This window comes from Fringilla coelebs (assembly GCF_963513975.1).
Source record: "Fringilla coelebs genome assembly, chromosome: 10".
In the NCBI taxonomy this organism is placed as follows: domain Eukaryota; kingdom Metazoa; phylum Chordata; class Aves; order Passeriformes; family Fringillidae; genus Fringilla; species Fringilla coelebs.
In genome coordinates, this window is record NC_140036.1 from 18,889,611 (window position 1) to 18,912,995 (window position 23,385).

Here is a 23,385-nt window from a genome sequence, read left to right on the forward strand (position 1 = left end):
TGATTTACTCAGAACTCTGACAGTAACCCCCAAATTAGCTGGCTGAACTTTACAAAACTGAATACTGTCATAACAGTCTGAAGGAATCACAAATAAGCTACAGGTGTCATTCTTCTCCTGTTTCTCTCCCACCCCCAAGTGAACAAAGAAGTGAACAAAAAGCTAAATAAAAGATGGATTTCCTACCACTTGCATCTGCAGCATATCAATTCCAAAGTGTGCCAAATGTTTTGCTATATGTGGATCTAAAACCGGCTCCTCTTCGTCAAAGGAATAGACATCTGCAAAAGCAGAGAGAAACCAGTGAGCCCCAGTATCAAATGTTATCCCTTCTCCTTGTTTACCAACACTGCATTCTCAGCACAGGACTGCCATACAAAATGACTTGTTCATATTCTCCAAGTTTGGTTCTGGCCAGCAGAGAAGTGAACAGACAAACACAGAGTTCAGTAAACATCTTAACACAATCACCTCAAGCACTTTCCTCAAAAGAAATTATATGCCTCCACAGTATTAAAATCTAAAAACATTTATAGGGATTAGAGTATTTCCTCTCCCCAAAATAAGCAATTTGTAGGGAAAGCAAGGAACAGGGCTTGCAAAGCCAGCCCACATTTTGAACATGACAACAAGAGATTATGAATTTTTGTAGAGCTTCTAGATGCAGATAGATCCATTACAGCTGTGAGTATATCACACCAACTCACTATTGGCAATAGTATTTTAATTTTTAGTACAGTTTAAGAAATCCACTCTTGTCCTTTTCACACAGAGATGCAGCAAGAACAGAGAAATTCTTTATTAGTATAAGGAGGGTTTTTTTTGATTACACACAACTGGATTGGGATTTCAAGACTAATCTAACCTTGTGGTTAAGGAGAAAGGCTGATTTTCTGAGTGAGCTGTCTTGCTTTATTGTATGGGAGATTTGGATTTCAGTTCTCTATGATAGACCTTTATAGCCTTAAGTAAAAACTCATAAACATTCTGGCAGGGCAAAGTTCAGATTGTGAAGGGAAGCAGGATGCCTAATGATGATATTTTCAATATGAAACCAAGTTTAATAGATCCAAAAGAAGGACAAAAATATTGAGAGTAAAAACATTATTTTTAGAGTTTACCCATCAAGTCCTAAAATGACACCAAGTTCAGAGCAGGTTTCACCTACATGAACAAATAACAGTAAAGCTGCAGGCATCAAACAAGGCTAGAAGTTGTAAGAGATGCACTGGTAAGACTTGAACAGGCTTTCCATCTTTTCTCTGATCAGGTCTTTACCTCTGTAGTCAATGATTGCTTTGCTGTCTCCATACCAAAACCCAGAACCCCTGTGCAACCTCCCTGCATTTCCCTCAGGTAAGTTCCCACCATGCCCAGCAGCTTCTCACAGTGACCTTGCTCCATAAGACCAGACCTAGGCTGACAGAGAAAGCTTAGCCAGGAGAAAGGAAGAGAAGCAAACTCAGGAGGAGATAGCAGGAGCACAGATGAAGGCTGTTCACAGCACAAATATCACTTCTGGAAGCTCCTCACCCCAGCCTCTCCTGGCAGCTGCAGACCCTGGCTCTGACTCAGCCCATCCCCTTTAACAAAAGGCAATAGTCCTTCTAACCCAAAAGACCTCTCCTTGAGGTCTGCTAGCACCAAACCCATGCTGAAACGATAGACTGAAGGTCAGCCAAGAACTCAAACACTAACTTTTAACCTTGACCAGCCCTATGGAACACCTCTCTGAGCAGGGAGCTGTGCTCTGAGCGGTGCTGCCAGCTGCTGATCAGCCAGCAGATGCCCCACTAGCATTGGTGCCCGTGACCTTTGTGGCATGTGCGTGGCTGTGGCTGCCCATCTGCTGGAATTCCACTGTGTGCTAGCAAATGCACCCAGAAGACATGACTGTTCATCCACACACATGGCACCACAACGTTCCCATAGCATTCTGCTGAGGTCACAGCACAGCCAGAGGATCCCAGAAAGTTCAAACCCCTCATGGAGTGAGGTTACACGGCGACAGAGCTTGGGTGACTGCTTTCAGTGTGGAAGCTTTTGTTTTCCCTCTGCTCTGCCAACTGCAGAGAGCAAATCACCTGGGACTACTGGCCCGGAGCAGCAGGAGTGGAGCATGAGACTAATATTGTGCTCAAGCCCAGCTCGTGCCTTACTTCAGTACCTTCTGCTGTGTAGCTTAAATTCATGGGGAAAAGACAGAATTCACTTGTTTCAAAAAATCAAAGGCAGAAGATAAGAGCTGCCAAACACAGGTGTGCAATGCTGTCATACAGACTGGTAGATGAGGAACGTAGACAAGTCAGCAAATGTGACATGCAAGAACCTGCTGTCATTAGAGTGAGAAAGGGGAAAAAGGGAGGAGTGGAAGAGGGGGAAAAAACCCACCAAGATAAATCTGAGACAGGCAACAAAGAATATTATTTAACAGAGAAAAAAATCATAGAATATGCTGAGTGGGAAGGACCCACCAGTATCACCCAGTCCGACTCCTGACCCTGTGCACTACACACAAAGGATCCCACCAGAGGCCTGAGAGTGCTGCCCAAACACATCTTGAACTCAGGCTTGGTGCTGTAATCAGTTCCCTGGGGAGATTTTTCCAGTACCCAACCATGCCCTGGGTGGAAAACTTTTTCCTGAGAATAGTATTTTCCTGATAATAGTCTTTATGATTCATATTATTTTAAGAAAATAAAAATGTCAATGCTACTTGACTTCATTATCTTCCACAGCTCAAGATTTACACCTGTTCTGACTGTTCAGATATCTCTCCTTCCTACTTAGATGGTAACAGGCAATGGCAACACTGTCCCTAAAGAAAGAAGTGGCTCAGGATCCCCCCAAAAGTATCTGACAACTGCTAAGATCAGCATCCACAAAGCTGCTCCTTCAAGCACCGGTCACAAAGGGTTTGCCACTGCCAGCACCCAATTCCAACCTCCAATCCATTCCAAACAAGCAAATTCCCAGTGACTGGAAATAAAAAAGAGTGGCACTGTCAAGAGAGGCAGCAGGCAGCACAGCCTGCCCAGTGCTCAGCCTACTGAGGAAAATAACCTTTATGACTCTGTCCCAGGTACAAGAGTGGAAAAGAAGCTTGGTTCAGTCTCTGCCCTGATCCCAGATGTGTCTGCTGACAGAGTGCTACAAAATGGGGCAAACACCTCAGGAACCTTTCACAGTGTACACAGCACAGATTTCTCAGGGCAAGACAAAGAACTCTCCTCTGTGTACACGTGGGGTGAGTGTCAGTGGAATAGTGACACCATCTCCTTATCCTTCCTACTGCTGTGAAAAAGGAATAAAATATGTCAGGACAGGGACGAGTGCTTACTCCTCCTGTACCATCACCTCCTCACCTTTAACCCAGGGAAGCAGAAAACAGACAGATTTTCTGTCACCATCAGCCACAGAGCCTCTTTCCTGAAGCTCATCTATCACCCAGCTCCATTGAGGGGTTATGAGTACTACAGAAATATAGATCAGAGACAGAATAATTACTGAAAAGGAACAAGGAAGGTTGGGGGAGGGAAGACTTTTCTATGGGGAAACCAAGTAAACATCATCCAGAAGAACAAAGGTCTGTGGAGAACAGCTGGTGCCTCTCATTCAGAGGGAAGGATGACAGCCTGTCCTTTGTTATCCCAAAGGCCACATAAGAGAGGAAGCAGCTGATCAGTGGGAGGCACAAGGACAGAAGCCATAAGGAAACAAGTATTGCTGCTAAAGATGGGAAAGAAAAGAAAAAATTCTGAAAAAAAAACCACTACAGAATATCCTCTTTGTTTTGTAGATGCAGTTGAAAACTACAGCTGGGCAAATCCTAAACACCTTCAATAACTGAGAGATTTGGATAGAAATCATCCAAGGCCAGGCTCATGCAAGGAAATAACATTCCATCTGGGAGAGAAAAAAATGGTTTTTGCTTAGTGTTTTTGTGGCACAGCTGGTTGAATCAGACTACAGTTGCCTTTCCTCAACACTGAATAGGACTTAGAAAAGCTCTCAACTGATGCTTGTTAAAAAAAGGGGCTGCTCTAAACAGCAATTTTTCATCTCTGTAGTCATAAGCACTAAAGCCAAAATATAATCATGCTATGTGTTCTTCCATTTTTACTTCTCCATGCAGCTGCAACAAAAGATCTCTTTGCTTATGACTTCTTCAGCTCCTCATGTTTTTATTCCATCTAATCCTCACACACCACAATCCCCTCTGTAACAACACTGCAGAACATCACACTTGGATAATATGCAAACAAGGATACAGCTACAGCTTTTTTCCCCTCTCAAGATCATCACACATTTTACAAATGAGCATCACAGCAGCCCCATGAAGATGAGTGCTCATTAGACTGTTTCAGCAACATTTTGTTCAACAAGAAAAGTTTCCACTATGATTAAATAACCCATACATGCTGTTACAGACTTTTAAATTTAAATTTTAAAAGCTCATTACCCTGATGTTGTTTCTTTGTTCCAAAAAAGGAACCATTTGTCCTAAGAAATGTAGCAGAACTAAAAAATATTGTTTCTCCAGAGCCTGTTGTTTCAGACTAATACCATTCTTATGTTATAAGCCTAGAATTATGCAAACACACCAAAAATATTTACAGAAAATATAAAATGAGCAGATAAAACAGGTATGGGCTTTCTCAGAATGGAGTGTGTGTCACTCCCCTAAACCTTGACCAACATTCAGAGACTCACAGAGTTTCCTTCCATATTGCAAATCAACAGCGACTCCGACGTTGGTGAGGGAAAGAGAATGATGCATCTGACTCCATGGATATCAGAAGGCTAATTAATTACTTTATTATACTATATTATTCTATACATCTAAAACTGAATCTGCCAAGCACTCAACCCTGCACACAACTGCACACACTGCTCTGAATCTCGTGACTGTCAGCTGACAGTCCCAACACACACACACACTCTTGGCCAGGATAGGCCAAGGAAACAAAACACCATCACCTTGGGTAAGCAATCTCCATATAGCATTCTGCTTTTGCACAAACACAGGCACAGCGAATGATAAGAATTGTGTTTTCTTTCTCTGAGGTTCAGAGAATGTGAATGCCAGAAATATTCTTGGGAAGATGTGCCTTACATGTCTCTGTGAAGAGAAATGTGGGGCTACACTTCCACACTCAAACACTTGCACTAGAAGCACAAACCCCGCACACAGTCAGCCTCACTCACTGCAGGTACCTCATGTCAGAACAAGCCCCGTGGCTGACCTGCTCCATCAGGAGTGATGGTTCCCAGCTTCACTGCCAGGGGATAGCCTGTGTCCCTGTAGTGCTCCACGGCGTGCCCGTTGCCCCCGCTGCCGTCGAAGAACCACTTCCCGCAGAGCACGGAGCCGTCGCTCAGGTTCAGCCACAGGTTCTCCCGCAGGTCACACCTGGAGCACTTCCAGCCACTGCCACGCACAACAGGGAGAAACATCAGCAGTATGTAAGGCAGGAGCCAGCTCTGCATCTCCCATGATGGCAGGTCAAACCAAGCCACATGCCCAGCCCAGAGTCAGGCAAGGAACTGTGGGCTGAGTTCCTGCCTTTAGTTCAGCTTCCCTGGACTGAATTAGAGAGCCTACAATGAACAAACCTTGTTGCCCTCACCTGGGGGGAATTCTAACACCATTGTCTAACTGTACAAGTGTTTTAGCATGTTTAGATGCCTGCAGCTCTTCTTCCCAGGAGTCAGGTTCCTGCTTCCTGTAGGGTGATTTTGCACTGAGCAGTGCATCACAAGCTATCGTCACCTGGAAGACAAATGGATGTCAGTCAAAGCCTGACACGACTCAGTGACTGGACAGAACCCTGGCATTCAGCCTATTGCTAACCACATACAGAACTGCTTATCAGTAGGACTATTTATATACTCAAATATGCATCTAATCTTTTAGACTGTCGTCATTATTTTAGCAGGAGAGTAAGCACGTGTGCTATGTGAGCCTTCCTAGGACAAGCTGGCACCATAATAAGGGAAGAAATATAGAAGATAGAAGAAACAAATGTAAAGATCACTTTTTTAAATGACTGAGACTCTATTATACCTGGTAAAGAATAATCTTTATGTCCAAACAAGCACTGCACATAAGAAAACAAGGCACCATCTTGACAAAAACAGAAACAGGAGACAATTCCTATGACCACTTCCACACACCCACTGACCAGTGCTGGTAGCTCTTCTATGTTGGGTAATGAGATTTCATAGTGATCAGGAAAGATAACAAGTTTTGCTTCATCCTCATATTCAAAGTCATCACTGTTGAGATCACTGCTTATCTCCAGATCTGGAAAACAAGATGGGCAATGTTAGGAGATTGTCCTATGATCCAGGTTCCAAAACTGTGACAGGGGTACCACTGTAAACATTGCTTGCCTGGCATCAGCCAGTGGTTCCTCTAGCTAGAAACACCTGATCTAAACTGAAATCTCACCATCCTTCAAGAGAATGTTCTGAGGACCAAAATCTCCACTTAATGCCATCCCAAATCACAGATACAGTTGGTTTGGCCTCTCTGCAAGCAGTGCACTGTTGCAGACATTGCATTCTGCAAAGCAGCAAACAAAATTCTGCTCCTTTTGGACAAAATCAGGATGCCATACTGCTGTGCCTTTTACCCAGAATCTTGAAATGCTATAAAGCATGGAGACCAGGTCTCACTGCGCATGCCCAAATTGCAGAGCACAAATAAAAAGAGCACCCCATATTTTCCAGATCACAGACCTGTCTGAAACGTGCTGTGGCTCCCATCCATCTTGGACCTGTGGCCTTTCCTCCCATAAAGATGTCCATGGCTGGAAGTATTCCTGTGTCTCATCCATAGTCTCAAATAGCTACAGCAAGTACAGTATCCCACCAACAATATCCCTCTCCTGCTGACTCCACTCCTTAATCAGTATAAATATCTGTTTGAAACCACCATTAGCTACTAAAGCTTTCCTTTGAAGATCAAGCCTTACACAGTGTTTGTGTACATTTTCCTTACAGTGTAAGAATGCCCTCTTTTCTTAAATATGAGCCTTGATCAAGCAACATCAGCTAAAATGTTTGCCCAGAAATATGTGGACCCAGAGAGAAGCAGGAGGGTATATTGGGAATTAAATGGCTAGTATTTGTGTCTCTAGCTGCATGAAAAAATGTAATTATTAATTAATCATCACATAGTGACAAGACTGAGTAAAACCTTGGTCTGTTCTTAGGACAAATGAAAAATGGAAAACCAAACATGCACATGTCAGAAATTTTGCAAGATTCAACTGCAAGCATTGCCCAGGCAACAATGGAATTTTCTGGATCCTTCTCCCATTGGACATGTGGGATCCACTGTATTCTGATGTACCAGTCACTGACAGAATAAGGTTCAACCAAAAAAAGAGATGTGTGAGCAGTAGCCAAAGCTGGCTCTTAATTCCCCCCCTAGTACAAGCAGATGCTTAATGAGTCACTTGATCCTAAACGAGCATTGGCAGCAACCACTGCACCCTGGGAATGCATGAAATCTCAAATGTATGTTTGGGACAGAGGTGAGGATGACAGAAGCCAGATTTGGAAAACTGAGCTCCCACAGAGCAGTAACAGACTGAGCAACCCAAATGATAAAACAAATATCAAAATATATTTTAACTTGACCTGGAAAGAACAGCTCTTGAGAGGAACATCAGCTCTTGGCTCACCTGCTGCACCAGCCAACCCTAAGGTGACAGCACCCACTGTCAGTGACTTCCAGCACCATGACCTCTCTCTCACCAGCAACCAAAAAAAGCCCTTTCTCATCAGCTCAACACAGACACAAAAGCAAGAACATTGTCTCACACTGAAAGCATGACATTTTTAGAGAACGTATTAATTCATTACTAATTCCCCAAATCACACCATTTTCATAATGATCCCTCACTTTACTCCAGGCTTCATTCTCAGTTGGTATTACAGTCCTGTGCTTGATACAGGAGTGAATCTCCACAGCTGCAGTTCTTAACAGTTCTTCTGCTCTGTGGAACAAGGAAACTGATCTCCAAGCTGATGGCGCACACAGCAAAGCATCTCAGGGGATTTTCTCTTAATGCCAGCAATGTGATGGTAGCCAGCACAACAAAGCCAAAAGTACTGACCACCTCCTAAACAGGAGAGAGGCTCCTCAGAGAGGATAAAAGCTCTGGTTTGGAGGCAGTGAATGTATTTGCAGGGCTGTGGTCACACAGTGTCTCAGCCACCAGAGGGAACCTGGCACCAGCTCACAGCGGCCACCGGGCTCTGGGGACTGTGTGACACTGGCTTATCTTCACTGCCTTGTGCTCTGGACATTAACTTAAAGCACCTGCAAGCCCCTTATAGAAACAGCAATGCTACGGTGTCCTGTGTTCAAAATTCAGACACACACTGCAGCTCACCTCCCCAGCCAGACAGCAGCCAAACTGACTTCAGTGCTGCTGGCCTGACCTGCATCTGAACCAGTGATCCAGGGATGAAAGACAGAGGATCCTATTAGCAATCATCTGCTGTCATCTAAGGACTTCACATGCTTAGGAGCACCAGCCTCCTGTGTGCAACCAGCAGGGAAGGGAATTTCCTTTTTACTGCTCAGGCTTCATGCCATTCATACCAGCAGTAAAGCAGAAAACAGTGTCCCCTCGGCATGGGACTTTTTCTGCCTGACACACCAATATGGCAGCACCCACTTGTTATTTTAAAGGATGCACAGAGCTTCATAACAGTCCTGGGAAACACCATGGGGATTTAAAACTCCCCTTTTGAAGGTGACCACCTAAAACTGGTACACTTCCACCCAACACCTACTCCCTCTGACTAGGAATTAAAAGGCACCACCTTATCACTCTGAAGACAGTTTCTCAGGGTGCAGATCCAGTGCATAAGAGTGGAATGAACTTCTAAGGTCACAGACTGAAATCCCTCCATACAGAGCAGGTGACCATATAAACTAATCCCTTTTAGGGACACTCAGAGGGACCCCTTAATGATGTCACCTGAAAACACTCAGATCACCACTCATATATTTAAATCTTGGCTTGAGTGACATAGCTGTTAAGTTTGGTCAGAAATTGTACCTGCGTTATATTTTCTGTGCCTGTGCAAGGGCCAGCAAGGCTGAGATAGCATGAGGGCAGAAGTAATAAAAACAGATGACTGTGACTTTAGAAAGCAATGGAGCCCACACTAAATGTGGACAGAATTTGACCCTGAAGCCACTGGGCATCACATGCAGTCTGCAGGTGATTTCTAGTGCAGAATTTTAGGGAGGACTAAGAGTAGTTGCAGGAAAGAGGAGTAGGTGAAATCTACATGCAAAAGGAGCATATTTGATTAAAAACTACCACTGAAGACACTGAAAAGTGTGATCTTTCAAGCACTATACATCATCCAAAGTTGTTTCTTGATCAAGGATGATCTTCCAAGATGCACTGTGAGTAGAAGGCAAAAGAAAAGGCTTTATTCAGTTCTGAGACTGAGCCACAAGACAACCAGCCAGGTTGTAATCCTTCCAAGGAGTGACAGCTTGATAGTCAAGGTCCACAGGACATTGTTTCCCTTCCAGTGGAGTAACACCTTTCTGGTGCCTCCTGAGAGCCTCAGCTCAGCTCCTTGGCCACCAAAACCAAATATCCACAGGTTGTAAGTGTTGTGTTGGGAGGGCAGGCAAAGCAAAGCAGCAGACACCTCAAAGCAGAGGCTCAACTGGCACCGATATTTTGGGTGAGTGGTCAGTAGAGTAAATTTACTGCACCTCACAAGGCATCACTGAGTGACGGTGAGAATGTGCTGCTGCTGAGCTGACTGAAAACAGCAGCTGGGAGAGACACTACTGTAATGTAAACCAACCCAGAAGAGGGGAAGAGAAGGAGTGGATGTGTCCAGATCAGATTTAGACAAGTTACCAACTGACTGCACTAATAATAGGGGCATAAAAGACTCCAGACAGGACCCCCAAAGAGGATTTCCTGCGCATGTGGATGTGTCTGTGTGCGTGTGAAAGGGAATGCAAACGTGAAAACTGAATGAGGGTGTTGACTAGCAAGTCTACAACTAATTTTGAAACCCTAGAAAGATATCTTAGGAATCTGGGCTAGATCCTGCTCTCGCTGAAAGCAATGGACAAATTTGTATTGAGTTGGGAGATCTGGGTCTTTAAGTCAAATTATTTCTTCCTGCCTCTAAATAATAGTGAATTGCATCAGCAGCACTTTGCAAACTATAAGCTACTCAGTTAATTTGTTTTCAGGCATTTGTTTTGTTTTACTCAGTTAATTTGTTTTGAATATTAGCTTCATCAGATGAATTATAAAACAGAATTTTTTTTGTTACATTTTTTTCCAGTCATAACATTTTCCTTTGCAGAAAAATGAAAAGTAAAACTTTCTACAAGGATCATTTGTCTGATTCACTACTTGCAAAAGAACATTCAAATTGCTTGCTACATCTCCAAAGCATTTTTATGTTGATCTTATTACTAGGTAAGACCTCATCCCTTGCATTTCTGGGACAGTCACATTTTAAGCAAGCAAAACTAAATCATGAAAATTCAAATTCAGAACTGTTTTGACAGCAGCATTAGCCTGTGTTAACCTAGTCCAATTTTCACAGTTCTATCCAAACCAGCAAACTATTAAGAATCTGTTAGTGTAAGTATCTGCTCACCATCCTGTACTCAATTCAAACAAACATGGCAAAGCTAAAAAGCAACAGCCAATCAGTTCTACTGCTGCTGCTGCAGGGGAATATGCACTATTTTACTGGGCTAAACTGCAAAAATATTGTCAGGAAATGCTTAAGTTCTCCTGCATCACAACTTTTCATTCACAGATACAGACACTCTATTTCTGCTTACTCACATAAACATAAACTTTAACCACTCATAGTAAAAACCCTCTCCAGAAGCTCTCCAAACAAAGACATCCTTACTGCAAACAGGGTTCTGCTCTGGGAGAACAAAGTGAAGCTGTGGTCAAACCTAGTATTAGGAGTAGTCTTTACACTTGGAAACAGTAGCCATGAGTCCATCTTCTGCCACCAGCGGGGAGGTGCCATCCAGGAAAAGCTCAGCAAGTTTACAAGTTCTCCCAGACACTCCAAGTGGAAGTTTTCCTTTCCAAGGTGTCCTGAGACCTGCTGAGTGTCACAGATACTCTCCCCAACAGCAATCACAGATCTGCTGACAGAGCTGTTCATCTGAGGACTTCAAAACACTTTTAATTGATGGTCTGAGTTAGCCCTGACTTTGCTCAAAACAGAGCTGCCACGGCTTGCTGCAGCGGCAGATGATGCTCTGGTAACCAATCTGAGACAGGACATCTGTCCAGGGACAAGTTTTATGACAGTCACTCTGCCAGCTCTGTACAGCCAGGAGTCCAGGCTCTGGCATGGACCAACAGATGCTCAGGAAGAGGGCACCAGAACCAGGCAAAAATGGGGTGATTCCTCCCTCAAAGCAAGTTCAAATATCTACCTGCTTGCTGGGAGTGAGGGGGAATGGTGCTTGCTAGCTGGTTTTGAAGAAGGAAATAGGGGGAGATACAGTGTGTAGATGCAGTTTTGCTACTCAAAAGAGAGGTTTGCTTTATATTTATAAAGCAAAATGATAGAGAACAAAATATAAAGTGTTGCTTTACTGGTGTTCCACTTAAATCTCCCACTGCTGCTGACAACTGAGCTGACATTTCAGAGAACCATTCACCTCATCTCTCTCTCAGAACCACCTCTCTCAGCAGCAACAGCAACTGGGACCACATCCCTGTGCACACACAGTTCAAGCACCTCTCTTGTACTCTTTGCATCCTTCAGCTACTTCATCTATTGTTTAGTTACTCAGTAACACCTTAAAAATCACTTTTAGATGTCACTCTAGGTAATTTTAAATCAATCAGAAAACTCTGTTTCTTCAGTTTTCAATCTCTTTCCAGACTATTTACATTGCATTAATTCTTCATAATTAGAACATTCTGAAAGACTCTCCTGGGATAATATGTTCAGGGGGACTCTGCTGGTAATTATGTTAAAAACTGGACCTCAAATCCCTTCAGCACAAGAATCTTCCCCCTAATTCTGCTACCCCTTTTGACCAGAAGTTCATAAGGATGATCACAATACACCCCATTAACCAAGTTTTTCTTAATCACACAAAAGGCACTAAGACAGACAGTCTGCTTTAAATATCACCCCAAATTCCCTGAAACACTGCACAGCCTGAGCTGAAGTTGTTGTGTCCACACTGTCTAGCAACACCTAAACCAGTCAGATTAAAGGCAGTTCATATATTTCAACAAACAAAGCTGTTATACTTCCTGATTACACAGAACACTCACAGCCAACACTCTCCAGCCTCCTCCAAAGAAAACCAAACCAAAACGTGCCCAGAACCTGATGCACATGTGCACAGGCACACACACTTTGCTGTGAATCTTTCCATGTTTAGGGAAAGATAAATCATGCAGCTGACTGGCCCAAGCAGCCTGTGTTTCTATTGCATTTACTAGATAGCAGCAGTGCTAGAAAGTAATCACTGAGCATCCAAAAGATGTTTTCCTAATACTAAGGAGATTGAAAAGGGTTTAGTATCTTTAATAGTTTTACATCAAAGAGGATTATAACAACCAATGCAACAAATGCCCAAACTGGATTGACTTTGTACACAAAGCTTAAAGCTCTGGGGCTTCAGGGAATTATTGACAGACATGTAGGAACAGAGGGATGCTGGACCTAGCCACTGATCCTTGTCTGCTTTTGTCTGCCAGGGCAAATCCTACCTGGCAGGTCACATAGCTGGGCTGTACCAGCCAGGATAAATTCACCATGGGCCAGCAATGTGCCCTTATGTCCTCTAAGAAGGCCAGTGGTATCCTGGGGGCATTAAGGACAGTGTGGCCAGCAGATCAAAGGGGGGATCATCCTCCTCCTCTACTCTGCCCTGCTGGGGCTGCACCTGGAGTATTCCATCAGTTCTGGGCTCCCCAGCCCAAGAAAGACAGGGAATGCAGAAGGTCCACTGGAAGGCTACAAAGATAGTTAGGGAACTGAAGCATCTCTCTCATGTGGACAATCTGGGCCTGTTCAGCCCGGAAAAGAGACTGAGAGGAGGTCTTATCAGGGCACAGAATATCTTCAGGGCACGGGTCAAGAAGATGGAGCCAGATTTTCTCCAGCAGTGCCCAGCGACAGGACAAGGCACAACAGGCACAAACTGAAACACAGGAAGTTACATGTAAATATGAAGAAAAGCTTCCTTACTTTGAGGGTGACAGAGCACTGGAACAGGCTGCCAGGAGAGCTCATGGAGTGTCCTTCTCTGGAGATATTAAAATATTCCTGGATAGGATCATGTGCAGCCTGTTCTACATGAACCTGCTCCAGCAGGGGATTGGACTTTATGATCTCCAGAGGTCCCTTCCAACCCCAACCTTTCTGTGATAGTGCCCAAGGTCACAATGAGAAAGACAGAATTAAAACAACCTGTTTAGATGATATCAGCAGTTCTGAACCAATGAAAAATATGTTGGATTAAGAGATAAAACACTAAATTTTGCTAACCACCTCTGTTGCTGTCACATGTGAAATTATCAAATCAGCTACCTCTCAGTGCTTTTGTTTCCTCAGCTGTGAAGAATGACAGGAATAATTCTTTGTTCTTTGCTTTAAGCATGGCCAAAACCAGTAACGTCTGCTGATCCAAAGAAGTGGACACAATGCATTTGGAAGCATGGAAGTACTCCAGGAACAGAGCAGACCTGATACCAGTTCACTCCCAGCCAGCAGGGGCTGCAATGAAGACTTCAGCGGAACAATAGACCAGATGAGATACATTTTCAAAAGTGCATTGATTCCAGAAGTGCTGAATTAAATGGTGATAGATCCATGTCCTAAACCCACCCCAGTGAAACTGCACTGCCCTCAGGAGCTCCCTTGGAACTACTACTCAAGACCTACTCAGAAGGAACAAAATGCTCATGCAAGGGTGGAATTTGAGGATTTCCATGTGGCACATCAGAGACAGTACCCTCTGCCAGTGCCCTGTGTGCTGGCACACCTCAGTGACAGGAGCCTTCAGGTATATGCAGAAGATCTGCAAGAATAAAATTTGAATGTGCTTTTGTACTTTGTATTTACACTCACATTGCTAACACTGTACAACCACTCCTCCACTGCAGACAGCTTTTTTTCTGAACCAATTATTCTATCAGCATCCAGTGACAATGATTTTCAATGTAAACTGGCAGTAAATGGCATTTAGAGCAGTATCTGTGATGTAACAGCCTCTTCCTACAAGTTTAACTTTTTTTATGACTCATTTTCAGTCTTTTTTCTTTCTCAGCCCTCCTTGCAAGACTTACTTATATTAACAACAACAATTTAATCAATCACAATCTGCAAAGGCCTCTTAGGGACACATTCCACAGATCAAAGCAATTCCAACAGAAGGTCATTCTGTTTTTTCTCTTTAGCCATAAGAGCTGGCAATTGTAAAGAAACCACTTCACCTTTTCGTTACCTGAAGAAAAATTCACTATTCACTATTAATACAGAGACAATAAATAATAGATGAATTGGAGAAACACCACAAGCTGTGGGAGAAGAGAGAATCCAGGCTTTTCATCACATTCTCCTCATCCATATTTATAAGTCCCTCAGGTTTTCTGGGTAATCTGACTAAATGGATTTTGGATGACAGGGGCATGGTAAGAAAACTGCTTTCCATGAAGCAAGGGAATAGACCGGTGGACATAACAGAATTAGAGATGCTCATGGTGTATGTGCAGTTGTATTCATTACAGGAGAGACCACAACATCACTGAAGAACATTTACCTGTGTAACAACTTTAAAATGGTAACAACCCTTCCTATGATCAGCTGCTGAGCAGGACAGAGCCCCACTGAGGCCCTAATATATCTAAACATTAAGTATGGGTCAGCATTCTAATAAAAGAGTGCTTTGTGGAAATTGCAGAGGGAGAATGGACAGAATTAGTTTAAAAGTGCCTTTCAAAGCCTAGGCTGTTTCAGAGTAGTTGAGGATCTATTTTACATTGAAATGTTTCGTGTACATATACACACATCTTTCAGTTTGCACCAAAATGGTCAAGAACTACTTATTTGTCTGGGAAACATTTATAATCTAGTACCAGAAGTTAAGAAGAAACCAAAACAAACAGCAGGAAACGAAAACCCAAAAGGAGCCCCAGAGCCAGACACAATGGTGGGCAGAACCCAAGTCCACATGCAGACAGGGTCAGAAAAGGACTGTGTGTGTGAAAGCAGCTGCTCACAATACCTAAAAATAGCTTAGCATTCCTCCTTTTTGGTAAAGCTCCACCAGATGCTCCTGGTACCTTCTGGAAAGAGAGAAAGAAACAATTAAAAATCCATCAAGTGAGACAACAGTAAATCTGCATCAACCCCTCCCATCAAACCACAGTCCTTGGTGGGCAAGGATGTAAATGCTCTTTGCTCTCCTCTGACACTGGGACTCATCAGTGCCCAGCACCCCATGGAGAGAGAGAGCCTCCACCTGAGTCCTTCACTCTTGGCTTGCTGGTAATTGTCAGAGGGTGCCCCACAGCCACCACAGGTGACAGCTCTTCTGTCACCAAGGCAGAGGCACCCAGCACCTCTCAAACCTCTCTCTAGATCCCCAACAGTATTTCTTAGTGACTAAAGCTGAGTTAGAGAGAAGAAAAGGCTATTATCTGCATAAAGGATTCAAGCCTTCATAACTGATTCCAATAGGACCACTTTGCTTTGATCTGTCAGCTCGGCTCATTTTCCTTCCAGAAAAAAATGCCTTTTCCATCAGGATCTACACCTGCTTCTATTAATGCAAATTACCACCATGTTTTCTAAATATTAGAAAGTACGGAGGAAACTCGACAACACTCAAGCAATTGTTTAGTGGGGGATTTGATTGTATTTTTAATTCAAGCAGCATAGCAGAAAGCAGTAAATTCCAAATGAGATTAAGTTTCATGACTTTTCCAGTTCAGAATACCTCAGACTACAAGGGAAAACACAGCTAACTGAGGAAATGTCAAAGTCAGTGCACTCACTCCTTAAGCTGTTTATTAAACAGCACCATTAAATCAAATTAAATCAAAAAAGCTTCTGTGCCTATTTGGTGCCAACATGATACATGATGTAGTGTGTAATGTTAGTGTAACTGGCAAGGTTGTTAGGCAACTTTTTTTTTTTTTCAAAATAATAATATTGGGATACAACAGGTGGAGAGAAAGCAGCCAAGAACCTGTCAGCCTACAGGGAAAGTTCATGCTCGCCTCTGCCCCTTCACAGGCAAAAGGGTCACATATTTTGGGTGGTTCCCTTCACCATGTAAATTAAAGCTCTGGCCTAAGCAAACTGCTTTAATCATCAGTGAGGTCTTATACATCATAGGAAAATTTTCCATTCTTAGAAAGAGCAGATGCTGACAAACACCCCGTGGCTGCATTTCAGAACAGAATCCATTATTCACATAGAAAAGCCCTAGGGAAAAGTCAGGGTTGCAACTCCAGCAGTTCAAATAAAAATAAAAATTCCTCAATGAACTGAAAATAGCATGCAGAATATTTCTTTCTTTAATGCTACTGGAATTTAACAAGCGGGAAGGAAGTAGCCAGGAATCTATTTTAAATGTATTTTAAATCATTTTTAAAAAGCAGTAGCAAGAAACAACATAAGCCAATTGCAAAGACATTATGAATAAATTACACATTCTCCAAGGACTATATTTCCAGAACTAAAAAAAAGGTTTCTCCAATACTAGGAAACTCCAATTGAATTTTGATGGCACCAAGTGGGATATTGTGAAAATCATTAAGACTAGAGATTGCAAAGAGAAAGAATTCACATGGAGTGCTTATATTTAACTCAGGCTGGCAATGATTTCAGCTTGATTTTTCCAAATACAAATACATCAGAATCAAAGCTGCTCAATACTCCTGAAACACCCACAACCTGACAGTTTTTTTTTTTACTTTGTCAGAAATCACTGAAAACATTCTCCATTCACAAACCCATCTTTGTTTCTAACAGATGTGACACACCCACCAAATGGGAGTGACATAAGGCATCAGCAGTGGCATTAAATTCCATTTGTGATGCTCCTTGGACAAGGTGACAGTGCAGCCTGTTCTGCCGTCTCTCATTATAACACCATCAACGCTGGATAGCATCCAGAAACCTTTCCCTGCAGGAAATCTTTGTGCTTCTCTGCCCAGGGTTTTCAACAGGGCTGAGATATCACTACAGCACCAAGCTGAAGCTCTGCCTGGAAATGAACAGCACCCAGGCAGTTGAATAAAAGTCATACACTACAGAGAAGAGGCTGATTTGAAAATCCTGATGAATGTAACGCTGTGGAAAAGGAAAAATAAAAATCAATTTCCTTTCTTTAGCTAAGAACTTTACCAGGGGTGCTCCATAACTTGCACTTGTGCCCATCTCTGATGATTCAGCAGAGGCCTCTGGTGCTGAGCTGCCATGGGCAGATGCTCCAGCTCTACTTGAGCCAGCAGGCTGAAGATGTGACCCTTATTTTCTAATTGAATTGTGACAAGATACACAAATGACATTTATTCCAAACATCTTGGGAAGCAACCCAGGATTTCTGCAGCAATGCAGTGCATTCTGCAAGGATGATGCCAAGGGAACCACAGGCAGGAATAGCAGCCTCACTATAAGAATCTTAAGATAGCACATCCAATGCCTTTGGCTTTACTGTATCCTACACCATTAAAAGCTTGGCTTCCAAAACCAAAACCACAATGCAGCATGTGCCAGACACTTCATAAAACACTTGATGTTTCACATTGCTCAAAGAAAAACATGGATGGCACTTAAGAAGCAAATAGTCATGGCAAAAAAAAGAAATCCACAGCTAATATATGAGGAATCCTGGCTATGGGCCCTGTTAGATGATGCAATATTCACCTGCACTGTGTATCAAACCCTGTTTCCTGCCACATGACCCAGAGAACCAATGTGTTGCCACCCTCAGCACAGAGCCAACCCCTCTGCTACATCATGATACACCCAGAGAAAAACAGGAACCACTGAACTTCTTCAATCAAAGTGGTTTGCAACACCAAACAGTTGGGGTATTTCTTTCTCCATTTTGGGGTTCTTCAGCCTAATCTTTATCAGGAAAGGAATTTTTGAGACCTCATTTTAACCCTAGTTTACCTCAACTTATGGAAGAAAGTTATATACAAGGAAAGCTGACAGGATTTTTGCCCATCTGTCTCTAGACAGCATCTTTCAGGAGTGTTAAATTCAGTCAGAAGAACCACTGCTAAAACCAGAGTGGGCTCTGCAAAAACTCAGTTAACAGAATGAAGGAAAATGTTGGTATTGCCCTTAGAAGGAAAGGCAATTCTAAAGTACAATAAATATCATTTACCATCTCATCCTGGAGGACATGCAATCCACCTCACTGTAACTCTGATAAAATATGAACACTCCTCTACTGGTCAGGGCACTTGTGGTCAGGGCACTTGTATAACTCAAGGCCTTCAACACCCAGGGGAAGCCTTGCTGGAGAATGAGAAAAAAGGATTCTAACCCACTCCAAGCAGCTCTTTTAAGCCCTCTAACTTGCCAACAGAGACAGAGCTTATGGGAGAGTGAGCTATAAGCAAACCCAGTGCCTTCCTTATAGCTCAGGACAGAAGTAATGAAGAGTTTTTTAAAGATGCCAGACAAACCATGGACAAGCAGAGGTTATAAAGCACAGGCTATAAGTGACTGCTGATATGCAGTGATGGTATGGAAGAGCAGTGAAGATGAGGCTGTAAGTGCATACCCATGTTGGGAAAAGGCTAAATGAGGGCCAGCAGTTTCCAGCCAAATCTGAGCCAAACCCAGTAATTCAATTATTATAGTAACTGTACACTTGAAATGCAGGTTTCAGAAAATATTTAGCTATGTAAAATGTGCACATAACATGCAGACAATATGTATGTGATACACAGAAATGAGAAGTGAAAAACATCAGTGAAAGTCAAGAAGGAGCTGCCTTTGAGGTCTGACTCTTTAGGGCTTTTGATTCATCTCAGAACTGAAGCTGTAGGATTGGTTGGGATCCAAGCACCTGGATTTGATATCCAGCCCCAAATCTGAACGTGTGCATTTCAGTCACCCAGGACTTGGTCTGTGTCTGAAACCCAAATGAGCACAAGAGATTGTACTCACTGCTGGGGGAGCTCCCTGGGAAGACACAGGTCTCACCTGTCTCAGGTGCCGTTTCAGGTGCAGGTAGACACACTGTCCTGTCTTCCGGTAATGCCGCTCGATGTGCTCCCTTCCAAATCCCAGAAACGTGTTCATGCACACGTAGAGACCCCCTTCTGAATCCTGCAAGGAATGGCACAAACACTTACAGCAGGGAAGGACAGCAAGGACCCAGCACAGATTAAAAAAAACCCCAAGAATTGCAGACCTTTTTAGTTATCAGGCACACACTTCAAATATGGCTTTCATAGCATATTATGGTGTTTACACTATCAGTCCCCTAAGAAACTTCCCCATCATTTTACATATCATAACACATATCCCACAGCCTATAGAAACTCTTTGAAATGAGTTTCTTTGCAACTACAGATTAGTGAGTGTCCAAATTGGAAGTCAAGAAGTTAGTCTTGAAAAATTCCACTTGAGTGCCCAACCCACAGAGGTTCAAAGGCACAGAAATTTGTAAAGCATAGACATAAGAATGAGCATTTATTTGAAATAGTAGAATTTCCTGTGGGCATTTGATTGCAAGAACATCATTCCAAACCAGAAGCACAGCAGAGTTGATGGTCCAGGGACTCTGCCACAACTTCTACCCTTGATCACAATCTTGTCGGAGAAAAAAGATCTCAAGCGACGTCACAGCCCTTAAAACTGGCTAACAAAAACTTGACAAATGTTTTGTGTGCAATCTTCAGTATCTATCAGGGATCCTCTCCACTCATGCAATACAGAGCTTGGAGACAAGGGCATTACAAAGGGAATATAAAGATATATACTCCTGGTGCTGTTCACAAATGCTGACATTTCAGTAATGCAAGCTGGCATCACAATTTGCTCTCCCTAAAACTGGGTGTTGATGCTGGCTGTTACCAGAGTCTTGCTCAATTTTAGCACCACTCTAAGATCTCTCCTACATCAGACTGCCAGGAGGACTTTCAGTCATCTGCTCATTGGTGTTGGATCAATTTTTCCAAGCCCTCTAACATGTATTGTTTTGAGTAGGCGGTGCAGAACAAAGATTGAGCCTTTCAGAAGCTCTGTGACCTTCCTTCTATTGTGAGCCTGTTTGTGCTATTGCACAGCACAGAACATCTCGTGTTAAATTCCCCAAAGAACAACATGAACTGCACTCATTCATAGGCACCTCAGAAGTAAATTATAAATATATATAAGAAAGTAAGGATCATTATCTCCAGAAGCAAATCATATCAGACACATACATGCTGCCTGCTCTTCTATCCTGCATTCCAAATCCTTCTGCATTACCTCCTTCTGTGAGAAAGTCATGGATGTGTCCTCTACAAGAGGATCCTAGAGGTACCCAGTCTAAATAAAAATACAGTGTTGTCACTCTAGGGTCTCAGGAACTCTGTTTGAAGTTTTGTTTTCTTGGAGATCATTCTCTCTTTTTCTGGAGGGAATCCAAGAGACCACTGAACCCTTTCTGAGGCAGCCTATGACAACAATCTGACACTTTCAGTATAGGAGCTAAATGTAGAGTCTGAGTAAGTTGGTTGTGGTTACTAACAAAACAGATGTTTCTCCAAGGGAGCACAGGCAGAGTGTTCTCTCCCACAGCTTGGAAAGAAGTGGACAGACTGTTCAAAAGCCCAAAAGGTCAAAGTAAAACAGAAGCCTGTGTGAAAAAGACACCTTTGTAGATGGCTGAGTAAAGGATTAGGCCCCTGTTTGGTGTTCAAAAAACACTAGACTGTGATCTAAGACAAACATTGTGCTGGTTAATTTAACCCCACTGAGCAGACAAACAGTTCTGGAAGGAATGATATTTTACATTGTCTGTGGCATGTAAATCTTTGTATTTGACAATCATTTTAGATGCGTGTGAAAGTTTATGCTGGACGAAGGCAGCTTATCTAAAATACTGAAGACACTATTCTACACCAGAAAAGCATAACTTCTCCTGACAGACAAAACCAGGAACTTTAGCTGGGTATTTTCCCCCCTCATTCTTGCTTGAGGATGCAGCAGACATGTAGTGTGAAGTTCAGGATAAAGAAATGTATAAACATTCTCTTCCCTTACCACTCCAATCTAAAGGCACTATTGGGGGCAGAAGCTTGTACTTGGTCAGGCTCCATCACTGGCCACTCAAGAGCAGATCAGCCTTCTCACCTTCTAAGCAGAAGGAAAAGGAATTGTTCCTCACTGTATTTCTGCCTGTTCTTTGCTGCCAAGGTGCTCATGGTATGCCAGGTGCTTAATTCAGAGAGGGAAACATTCAGCTCACACCAGGGATAAAAGTATTTTAAAAAGAGAAAAAAGAGCTGCTCTTACTAATTTAGACACAAATTCATGTTTGGAGGAAGGAAAGAGCCAGAGAAACACCAGGGAAAGGGAGGTAAAATGCACCAGTTGCTCGCTCTCAGACTCAAAAGCAGAGCAAGGTGGGTGAGAGGTAAACACAAGTGCCAGCCATGAGGACAGAGAGAGAGATCAGCCCCTCATTCCTGGTCACCCCCCTCATCCCACACTGCTCGTGGCACCAGACACCAACAGCCTCCAAGCACCCCTAACCTAATCAGGACTGAACTAATGACCTCCATCCCATTACCAGCCCTCACCAACCATTTAGATCCCTCAGGGAAATTTAGGGTTTAGCAATTTCAGCTCCTGCAGTGGCTCAGACAGCAATGACTTTGTACAAACACAAGGGCTGTGGTGATCTCCTAACATGCAAACAGTTGCAGACTCAGGGACAGTGTCTCATGAACAGGTGTTTGCTTTAGATCCTCTGGAACAATGGCAAAACTTGCTAAGAGAGTACCACAGAAGAGAGTAAAATGGCACCTGGAGTCTCCACAAGTCTCCACACCCAAACATGAAGAATGAAAAGGTCATCCATTCTTTCATATATAAAATAAAATGTACCAGTTATGAGACAGGATCACTGTGTTTGTGCATTCTGTCATGGTTTCCATGAGAGTGTTTCCCTACAAAATTCATGCCCATACAGAACTGCTAAAGGCTCTGCTCGGGGTGTCTGTTCAGCAGGAATCACCATAAATTAATCTGGCTGTGGTCACAAGAGTCTTGCTGTATAATTCCAATCCAATCTTAAATATATTTGAAAAGTTACAGGACCATGCCTAACATACATACATTGCACTGGATCCCACAGTAGTCTAACTAAATGACACATATTTCATTTCAGGACAGGCTGGAAAAGAACAACAGACGTTTTGGCCCTTAATATTCATCTCAACAACCCATAATAATTTACAATGAAGAATAAAAAGAAAGCCTGTCTCTCTGTCATGTACCAGTACTACCTTCATTGAAACAAGGAGGAAAAAAAACCACAGCAAACCACAAACAGCAAATAAAAAGTTCATTTTTAAGTTTTCACTGCTGTAAATGCAGTTACTTCTGGGGTGGGGTGGGGGAACCAACACAAAAAATGTGTGCTGAGGCCAAGAATTTATCTAGTCACATTCAAAAGAAACGTGGGATTTGAACAGTGGTGTGAGTCTGTCTTTTAGACAACTGCCCTCTGTCACCCAAAGGTGACAGGAAAGTAATGGTGACTAAAGGAAAGCAGAAAAGGAATAATATGAGGGTAAAATTTGGCATCAGGTAAAAAAAAGGATCAGAAGGAGATGCAAAAGAATCAGAATAAGGAAGGAAGGACACTGAGATATGCAAACATTGAAGTCAAAATACGCACAAGCAGTGAAGAGGAGCCAGGTACTACTGGAACTGGTGAAAGATGAGAGATGGGAAAAGAAGAGCTGGGCAGAGAAAGAAAGGACAAAGGACGTGGAAGTAGGAAATAAACGACAGGGCCCAGTAATTGGACTGTTAACTTGAAGTGCAAACAGTTATCCTTCCCCTGTCTTCCTTTACAAAAGCACTGGATAGCACTGGATATTTCCCTACGAGCAAATTAATTCGCAATTGCTGAACAAAGATTCCTGGTACCTCTGTTGTAGCTTCTGAAAGGGCACATGCCAATCCAGTGCAGCACTTAGAACATTTCCTGGGAAGAAATAAGCTGTATGGGCCAGTCAGCCACTAAAGCAAACCCAAACCTCCCCTCCAAGAGGTGCATGGACTGCTCACACCCACCTATAAATCACAGGTGGACTCCAGAGCAGCGCTCATGAATTCCAAAGCAGT

At 43.0% G+C, this 23,385-nt stretch overlaps 1 protein-coding gene across 1 annotated transcript in view; it reads right to left on the minus strand.

The window, feature by feature from the left end:
* Window positions 1-23,385, minus strand: part of USP13 (ubiquitin specific peptidase 13) — a 50,192-nt gene that overhangs the window by 21,416 nt on the left and 5,391 nt on the right. The window contains exons 2-7 of the mRNA XM_084212352.1: window positions 19,243-19,368; window positions 15,296-15,356; window positions 6,186-6,307; window positions 5,631-5,773; window positions 5,247-5,431; window positions 187-281 (exon numbers count right to left, since the gene is read on the minus strand). Coding sequence (XP_084068478.1) covers window positions 187-281; window positions 5,247-5,431; window positions 5,631-5,773; window positions 6,186-6,307; window positions 15,296-15,356; window positions 19,243-19,368 — 732 coding nt within the window. The remainder of the gene's footprint in view (window positions 1-186; window positions 282-5,246; window positions 5,432-5,630; window positions 5,774-6,185; window positions 6,308-15,295; window positions 15,357-19,242; window positions 19,369-23,385) is intronic.